General features: G+C 46.6%; 1 protein-coding gene across 1 annotated transcript in view; it reads left to right on the top strand.

The window, feature by feature from the left end:
• Positions 1-1,135: 1,135 nt before the first annotated feature.
• OPRL1 (opioid related nociceptin receptor 1) overlaps positions 1,136-8,985 on the top strand; it is a 32,914-nt gene continuing 25,064 nt past the window's right edge. The window contains exons 1-2 of the mRNA XM_050918727.1: positions 1,136-1,727; positions 2,294-2,546. Coding sequence (XP_050774684.1) covers positions 2,323-2,546 — 224 coding nt within the window. The 5' untranslated portion in view covers positions 1,136-1,727; positions 2,294-2,322. The remainder of the gene's footprint in view (positions 1,728-2,293; positions 2,547-8,985) is intronic.

The following is an 8,985-nucleotide window of genomic DNA, read 5'->3' as shown; positions in this document are numbered from 1 at the left end:
AAAATATGCTGAAAACACGCCCAGATGTGTTCCACTCTGGTTTGAGCCACCCCTTTTGATGTCTGCTTTTGAGTCCAGAGACAAGTGAGTCTAGGAGTTGCTATTAAGCCCTAAATCATTTTTATTTATATTCTAATATCCTTTGGGGCCCCAGGAGAGCCCCACAGGGCAGGGACTGCAAATGCATTGTGAGAGACAGCACCTACACCAAACTTCATGCAGAAGACAAACAAAGGAGGGGAGAGGACGGTAACTGACCAAGGTCAGTAGCAGACTCCTGCTCTTCTGTTCCTCATGCTTCCTAGGTGAGGGCCCATACCACCCTGCCCACCCCTAAGATCCCAATCCTGCCCATAGATCTGAGTGGCAAGCCCCTGCAGCTTGCTCAACTCCAGCTGCAGTATCTCCCACTGAAGTCAGGTGGTAAGATGGTGTTCTCAGTTGTTGTGCAGCATCGAAATGCCAAATTTACAAGCATCAGCTGACCTCTTGCGCCTGTGCTTTGGTTGTTTTCAAAAGGACAGTGTCATGCTAGGGCCAGATTTTTTAGAGGGTACTTTTGAGCATTTTGGGGATTGCCTGAGGCAACCCCAGCTGGTCAGTCATGTACAAACAAGTGCTACTGTCAATCTGGTCCCAAATGTCCTGGGCTGTGTTACAAAAACCTGAACCGGAATAAAAATAATAACCACCCCCTTCTCTCCCCGCAAAAAAAAAACCCCAGAAAAAAACCCAGTACACTGTACTTCCCCCTTGTTATGCTGCTTCCGGTTCTTGGGCACGAGCACAGGGCATAATGTTTGAATTACAAGGAAATACTGCAGGGGAATGTTAATTTTTTAAAAAGAAAAAATAACCCAGGTTCCATTTTAATTTAAAAGAAAGAAGTATGGGGACATTTCCATTGGTCTGATATGTTGTATAAGCTTTTCTCTTGGCAAAATCTTCATTTTGGGCCCACTTTGGTCTCCCGCTCTCCCTTGGTGTCTGGCTGTATTTCTTTAAGGTGACTGTCCCCATACGAGTACGTTGTGTGGCTTTGTCTGGCGCTGAGCTCCAGCTCTGGTCTGTGGTTCGCTGGTGGAGAGATGCATTGACACTCTGCAAAGGGAGGGGTAAGGAGGGTGGACTGCAGAGCAGTGGCAGCTTGACTGGCCAACAGGAGACTGCTTCCCTCAAGTTCGCTTTGCTCTGCAACTGGTAGAGAGGTGATGTAAGCAGAGCCTAGCTGGACCCACTAGAAGGCTTTCAGACTGGGGTGGACAGTTATACATGGGAATGAAGCAGGAGGAAAAAAAAACCCTCAGATGTTTTACACATTGGGAGAAATCATAGTCCAACTGAACTAGACTAGAACTGCAAGCCAGTCCCTCTGCACCGGGAAACCTAGAACTGCAGACAGCCCTGGAGCAGCTTTGTCTAGCAGATCCGCTCTGCTCAGCTCACACCTTTCCTTACCTCCCTGAGCTTAGAAACGCGTGCATGGGTGTGAGATGTTCCCCCTGTAGAAATACCTTCCTTCTCTGTGAGCCCCACGTTCAAATGCTTGCTAAAGCAGCAGCAGCATCTCACAGTCAGGGAGACAGAAGGCTGGCAGAGCTCTCCTGCATTTGCTTTGTTTCTCTTTTCTCATCTGGATTTAATTGATGGACCAGAGCATTGCTGAAGCCAAAAGGGGGGGAAGATCTAGTTTCCTAACAGAAGGGAAAGGAAGTGTGTGCATTGAGGTAAGGCGCGAGCATGCTTATTTAACTTTACCTAGTCCAAGATTTCAGCTGAATTATTTCTGTTACGATATGACTGCATGCAAGGGCAGCTTAGGGCTCCCATAGCAATGAACGGAGATGAAAGACAGCAGCTGAAAATAGGCATTGCAAACAACAATGATGTATTTTCTGTATGTCATCTCACCTGCCAGAATACAGAGGTGTTCATCTAATCAGTTCTGCAGCAAAAAACCAGGCAAGGCAATACAGATGCGTGCTGTGTGTGTGTGTGTGTGTGTGTGTGTGTGTGTGTGTGTGTGCATGCAAAGGGACTGATGCTACAGTAGATAAGGACATACAGTACCCCCAAATGAGTGCAATGTGTTTGTGTGTTGTATCTCTATATTTGTGTGTGTGACACAGAAACATGAATAAGATTACTGTGCCTACGTTGCAGAGGTAGGGCTCTGCTTGCTTGACAAAATCTCTTTCCCTAAGGGTTTGCCCCCAGTGTATGATGACTGCTGGTCCAGACAACTATTGGTTGTTATTAATCCCATTTTCATTATTGCTGTTTGGTGCCCCAGGTCTTTGCCACAGGCTGGCTAGGTTCGGGATGGATCCTCTCTTCCCTGCTCATATTTTGGAAGACCCTGATCTGAGGAAACTGCTGAACGACTCCTCAATGCTGAACCTGAGTTTTCCCAGTAACTGGTTTAACAACGGCACAGAGGACAGCTTCTTGCCACTGAGCATCAAGATCACCATTGTGGTCGTCTACTCCATCGTGTGCATAGTGGGGCTGGTGGGCAACTGCTCGGTCATGTATGTTATTGTCAGGTAGGCAATGCACACATCTCACCAACCCCCCTCCCTTCGCTATTCTTCCTGACAGTGGGGAGTGAGCAGAGGGTGAGGGTGTAACCTTAGACTGCAAGTGGAAGTGAACTGATGCCCTGGGTGATAGAGACCATGTCTGAAACTCTTGCACTTCTCCAAGTTATTTCCTTTGCATTTTAGCTAAGGAGTCCCCCCCTCCCATGGTTCCTCAGGGATGATGAAGGTTTTCAGCCACAGTTCATATTAAACAACCCTCTGGTGCCTCCTAAAGGAAGCAGAGTTAACCCAGAGAACAGAACAGAAGGGTAAATATATATTTCAAAAGGTGGACTCTGCAAATTGTGTAAGGTGCTGCACTGGCTGTCAGCAGGAAGAGCAAGGATTTGGAAATAATGAGCTGGCAGTCTGTCAAGGTCTCTGGGGTACTACGGACACCCCCATTTCACCCCGCAGCTCCTGTGCCATGTTAGGGTTTGGATTTATACTGGAGAGGGAGTCTAATCCCTTCCTTTGGTTCTATGCAAAAGGGAAATGAAGTGCTTGGCGGCCTCATATCTCTGCAGGATACAAATCTTAAAAGTTCCGAGCGCCACTATTTTTAAAAACAGCATAAAAATAGAATGCAACACAATGTTCCAGAGAGGAGGGCAGCATCTCTAACTGCAGATGAACGTCCGGCTCTCGATACATTAGATGGATTTTCTATAGCAGAAAGATTTTTGTGCTGGGGGGAGGTAGAGCAATGAGCAGATATTGTCCCCACCGGGGTCCATCTCCTGGGGCTTAGTAACATGTTTCTGGTCTTTAATATTTAATGTATCAATGGTTTTGATGATTCTGTACGTAGAAAAACTCAAAGAAGTAAAAACTCTCATTTTCTTCCATGATTTAAACCACCTCTCCCCATGAATCCAGAGCAAATCATGTCCTGTAAAGTAAAATAAAAATTTGCATCGGGAGGGGACATCACCCTCTGTTGATAGAACCAATGTGTCACTTTTGACTCAGGTCACTGCTTATTTAGGGCTGGATTGTGACCCCCTTTCTACTGGGAATGGAGTCACTCAGGTGAGTAACTGCTCAGTAACGTGACGGAGTTCACAATCTGGCCTTGAATTTGAAGCTCGAAAATGCTGGTTTTATTTTATACTGGTCTGAGCACATGAAGATGGGAGATGTTTATTGAAGTAAAATAAAGGGTTGCAGGATTATATTTTTGTTATTCTGGGCCTGATTCTGCATCTCTCATTCATGCTGAAAAGTCCTTACTCTTGTGAGTAATCCCAGTGGGACTCCTGTGAGTACGTGCTGCTCAGCAGAAGGAAGGGTTGCAGAACCTGGCCCTGAATATCACAGCCATTCAGGTGAGTTTGGATCTTTGAGAAAAAGGCCAAGACTTGCTGTTTTGAGCAGGCAGACTTTCAGCATTCTTACAGCAGAGAAGTTGGTGAATGGAAGGAGGAGACCATGACAAAACCCCCTGGACAGGGAGGGGCTGACCCTGGAGAGTGTGGAGACATGGGGGCCATGCTGCAGCTGCTGTACCGTGTTGCAAGGGGATCAGTGTTCAGCTAATCTTTGCCTTTCTGATCCATTTATGTTGGTTTTAGTATTATTATTCAGGACCATCTGTTTAGCACCAGAGTTGGACATGATGCTTACAGATAGCCAATCAGGCAAGGCCTTCTGCATCCTTCCCCACTCGCCTCGTGCAAGCCCCAGGCTCAAGACATGTCTGCATTTGCAGAGCATAGGGATTGGTCCTGCTGTGCCCTTCCTGGGCCTAATCCACTCCAGAGGACCAGGGAGGAGTTAGGGCTAGAGCTGTGTTTCCTTCCCCCTTCCACCCTGAGCGAGTGCGGAGAGGGGCATAGACCGTAGCATGCCAAGAGCAGTCCCTGTGCTGGGAAGGGCTGTGCCTCCTGGGGCTTCCCCGGGGGTCGTTCGGCTGCATACATCATCCAGTGCAGACTGGGGCCTTCATTGCATGACCTGTCTGCAAACAAAGACCTACATCCACTCACATATTAAACACCGAGGATGACTGAGCAGAGGGTGGCGGGAGAGGAAGTGTTGGGTAACAGAAATGGGAATGGGGACAAGTCTTGGGTGAGCTTCTGAAGTTAGAAGGAAGAGAACGCTGTAACTCCGGGACTGTCATGTCAAATGGGGCACAAGGGTATTCTTCCCCCCTTCCCTACACTCATCTGTTGCCCCTGCAGATTGCCTGCATGTAGTACAGTTGTGGGTTTCAAATGCCCCAAGTGGTTTGGCTCAGAAGAGGAGCATGGAGGTGGGGGAAGCCAGGGCCATTGGATGTGTCCTAATGTGTTCGGGGCTGCAGCCAATATTCCAATATTCTATAAGCAGCGACTGACGGCAGCCTTCAGGTTGCAGGGAGTGGTTTCTGCCCCATGGAGTTCCCCACACAAAGTCAGACTGTTGATGAAATTTGGTCTCAGTAACATTCAGGAGAAGCGCCTACAGAATTGCATGGTGTGCAAGTGGCTACAGTCATTTCACACAACTCCGCACTCTGGGCTAACAGCAGGAACGAATGGAAGTATGCAATCTGATGCTTGTTTACTGCTCTGTGGCTGTGATATTGTACAGCTGGCCACATTTCACCTGCACTGCTGAGTAACAGGCTGGAGAGGGGTCCCACCCAGGTTCTGTGCCATGCCTTGGCTAACTCTACAAGGCACTTACTGCCTCGGCCAAGCTAAGTGCTGGGTTGAAATGGCTGCACAGGCGATTTATTTGAATTTATTTTTTTAGGCCCCTGGAAGATGTATTCCTCCCCTGCTGAAATGGAACCCTTTCCCCCAGCCCTGCCTAAGAACTGCCCAGGAATTTCTAACACTTCTCCCAGTAAAAAATATGTGTAGGAAAGTTTTATGACACCAGGTATTCCTGAACCCCAGCCCTGGATCTGAACAGCCCTGAACTCAAGGGAGCTGGAGAAGGGGTTTCAAAATCCATATCCCCAAAGCCCCGGTTTTGATAAATGGCCAACCCCAAACCCTACATCTTAACACCCCGCAGTTTAAAGGTGCAGAATCCAGATGCAGCGTTTTGGTCCAGCTCTCATGAAATCCTGTGGGGTCCTTCAGGGAAACCTGAGGTCCAATATGGAGTGTGGAGGCTCTGTGTACAGGGGACAGGAGGAGTGAACTGGCTGGCGAAGGGGCACATGTCATGTGCTCCCAAGAAAAAAGTACATGGGAAGCTTTTATACATAGATCCCTCCAGCTTAGGCACCTTTTGTCACTTCTGACAAGAGCTTTCAAATGGAACATATCGTTAACTCCTTAGCACTCGCTCTTTCTAGATACAGCAGCCATGCAAGATTGCTTCATGATCTGCCGACACTTAACTTCCAGCAAGACCAATAACAACTTTGTGCACAAACATTGTCCCTTACTGAGATCTGCAAGGAACATCTCATCCAAAGTTGCAGAGATTTTTCTTATGTTAGGAAAGTGACATTTAAATGTGATCATGATTTGTGGCTATGTAACCTGTCTATTTCACAAGGTCTTAGCCATGAATCATAACAAAGACTCACAGGACACAGAAATGAGCAATACCTAACACATTAATGAGTCCATCTCCCTGCTCGTCCAGGATTGTTCTGTACAATCTAATTTTTTCCTTGGTTTAGTTTTAAATGTTCCAAGAGATGGAGCTTCTAGCTCTTCCCTCATGAGATTTTCCCACAGCATTATGGATATCTCACTTCTCGGAAGTTTTCTGCTGTATCTTTTAAGCAACATTCTTCCCTCTTCCTTTGAAAGTTTCTTCTACCTTCCCACCTAGACAGATGCAAACTTGGCCATACTTTCTTGAGATTTGCCTGTATTATCACCTGGTTTTCCAAGGAATGACCCTGACAAGGTTTCTCAAGTAGTGTGTGTGTTGGGGAAAACCACAAATCAGTCTGCACATTTGCCTGCAGTGCTGCTGTCTCCAATTTATCCTTTTCATTTGACATCTACTCGTATTCCAGCATCCTGTTTTTAAACTAATAATGGTGAATAGTGTCCAGTTGAAGAATGCTTCCTTGTCCAGTGGGTAAATAAAACTGCTTCCATCATGTCTGGTCACGAATCTTATCCTAGTTTCTCAGACCTTCTCATGTCTCTTCAGTTTTTCAACAAGCACCTTCACCAGTTAAACAGAAGGAATGTTTTGCGCAACGTTCGCTTGCTCAGCTGGTCAGACAAAGAAGGCCACCAAAGTCAACACCAGGGATGAACTCTGCTTAGCATTTACAAACTCTGGAAGCTGGCCATTTGTCTATGAAGAGTTATGGTGACAAATTAGCCTACAGCAAAAGGAAGGAAGCCTCTGATTTGGCAGCCCTGGCAAGCAGAGGTTTGGCTCTGTACCATTTCCTAAGATAGCTAATGGCTGTGATGACACAAGAAAAGGATTCACCTTGGGACAGAAGAGAATGTCAATGCTTATTAGCTTCAGGACTCGACTCTCGTCTTTAATAGGTTGAAATTCAGGTGCTTGCTTGTGGACCTGGGATTCAGCTATTGATAAACTTTGCATGAGCCCCCAGTCACAGTCTTTCTGTTTATGGAGAACAGAAAGGCAGATAAGAGCCCAGTCAGTTATAACAATATATTATGCCCGATCACTTTTGCAAAATCATGCTCTTTGTTCCAGTGCTTACGTTCAAGTGGGCACAGCCAAGTTTTATAAGATTATTCTGCTTGCATTTCTCCTTGCAATTTCAGGTGTCTGAGGCTTCTCTGCTCTATCTTGTAACACATACAAGTGTTTCCCGGTATGAATATTGTGGATGACATAAACAGGGAAGGAAAGTTGAGCTGCACGGGGACAGCAGAATCATCCAGCAACGTCTAAACAAGGCCATTGAGAACCAGTGATGGCCTAGTTGGCAAGAACTCATGCATGAAAAGGCATGACCTGACTCTTGGGCTCTGCTTCCTGATATCCCTCACGTAAGGCCATGGGGAAGAGCAGTAAGGCAGATAAGAAGTGAAATGTGTAGCCTAAGTGATGAGAAAACCTGTTTCTACTTGGCCACCCTTTTCTGGTCACAGTCCACCCAATAGCTATCCCTGTGGAGAAACACCCCAGGAAAGTAATAGGAGCAGCCACTCACACTTTCTATACATCTGCTCTTAGTGCTTCTAGGCACCCCTTATCATCCATTGCTCAGTGAGGGGTCTGCCCACAGTGAGCTCTTTTGCCATTGGGGGGCCTGGGTGTTACCTCAAATCTGGTCAATAACACTGATATGCAGATGCTGTCAAACCACTGGCTGCTTGAAATGTGATCACCTTATCTTGAGGTGTGTGGGGATGACGTGGGATAAGAAGCGGGGGGGGGGGGGGGGTTGTACACTCACAATGACCCAGACTGTGTCACACACCAATGTCCATTTTCAGTGCAATGCTTAGCCCTTAATGTAGCACTTTTCACTCCTGTATATGAAAGTGCTTTACAAGAAGAGGAATAAATATTAGTTCCATATAGGGGAAACTGAGGCACTGGCAGGTGAAGTGACTTGCCCAAGATCATACAGGAAGTCTGTGGCAGAGCTGGGAATAGAATCCAGGCATCCTGCCTCTCAGTTTGATAATTGTGCTACTGGATCTAAGGCATAGGTGCCGACTCCGTGGGTGCTCCGGGGGCAGAGGGGGGTCGGGCACCCACCGGTGCCATTAGAAGTTGGCGTGTATGATCCAAGGGGTCATCCTTAAAGATGTACAGTAGATTTTTGTAAATCATGTGGTACCTGAGAAATATTATATACCGGGGGGTTAGCCACAACCCCCCCGCCACTCCACATCGCCCATAAAAGGAACCCAGATCCACTGTACCACAAGCCAGAGAATACTCCTTGCCCAGTTTTCAGTGGAACACAGAGGCTTTAATGCTCACATTTCAGCAATGTTAAGGCTACAGGGAGGTTTGCTGTTTATTGCTTTAGGGGAGGCGAGGATGCATTTCCTGATATACAGAAGGAAGATTCTAAAACTACTTGGTGTTTCCAAAATCACCTGGAGCCATTTAAAAATACACTCAAAGCTTCCTCTAGGCTTTACTATCCGTCATATGACCCAGCCTAGACTGAAAAGTTGAAGTGATTAATTTGTTGGTCCTGTAATCATGTGACTGTCACATTCACTTCTATTGCTGAGCAGTACTAATTGGAGAAGACTGAAAAGGGCTTTCCGTAGGAGTTCTATTTCCTTGACAGCAAAGGGCTATCGGTTTAAGTTGGCTGCCTCTTGCTGCTTCATATTACTGACCATTGTTTGAGTTTCCTGCAAATTCAGATAATTGTTCCCCCTCCAACCTCTCCATCCACTTGGTACCTTTAAGGTGTTACTTATGCATGTGTTTCCCCTACAGTTTTCAATGAGTTTGAAGCAGTGGTTGGGCAGCAGCAGAGGGA

The sequence above is a fragment of the Gopherus flavomarginatus genome, chromosome 11 (genome assembly GCF_025201925.1).
Source record: "Gopherus flavomarginatus isolate rGopFla2 chromosome 11, rGopFla2.mat.asm, whole genome shotgun sequence".
Classification (NCBI taxonomy): Eukaryota; Metazoa; Chordata; order Testudines; family Testudinidae; genus Gopherus; species Gopherus flavomarginatus.
Note: the sequence above shows the minus strand (reverse complement) of the source record. Positions and strands in the feature narration are given on the sequence as shown.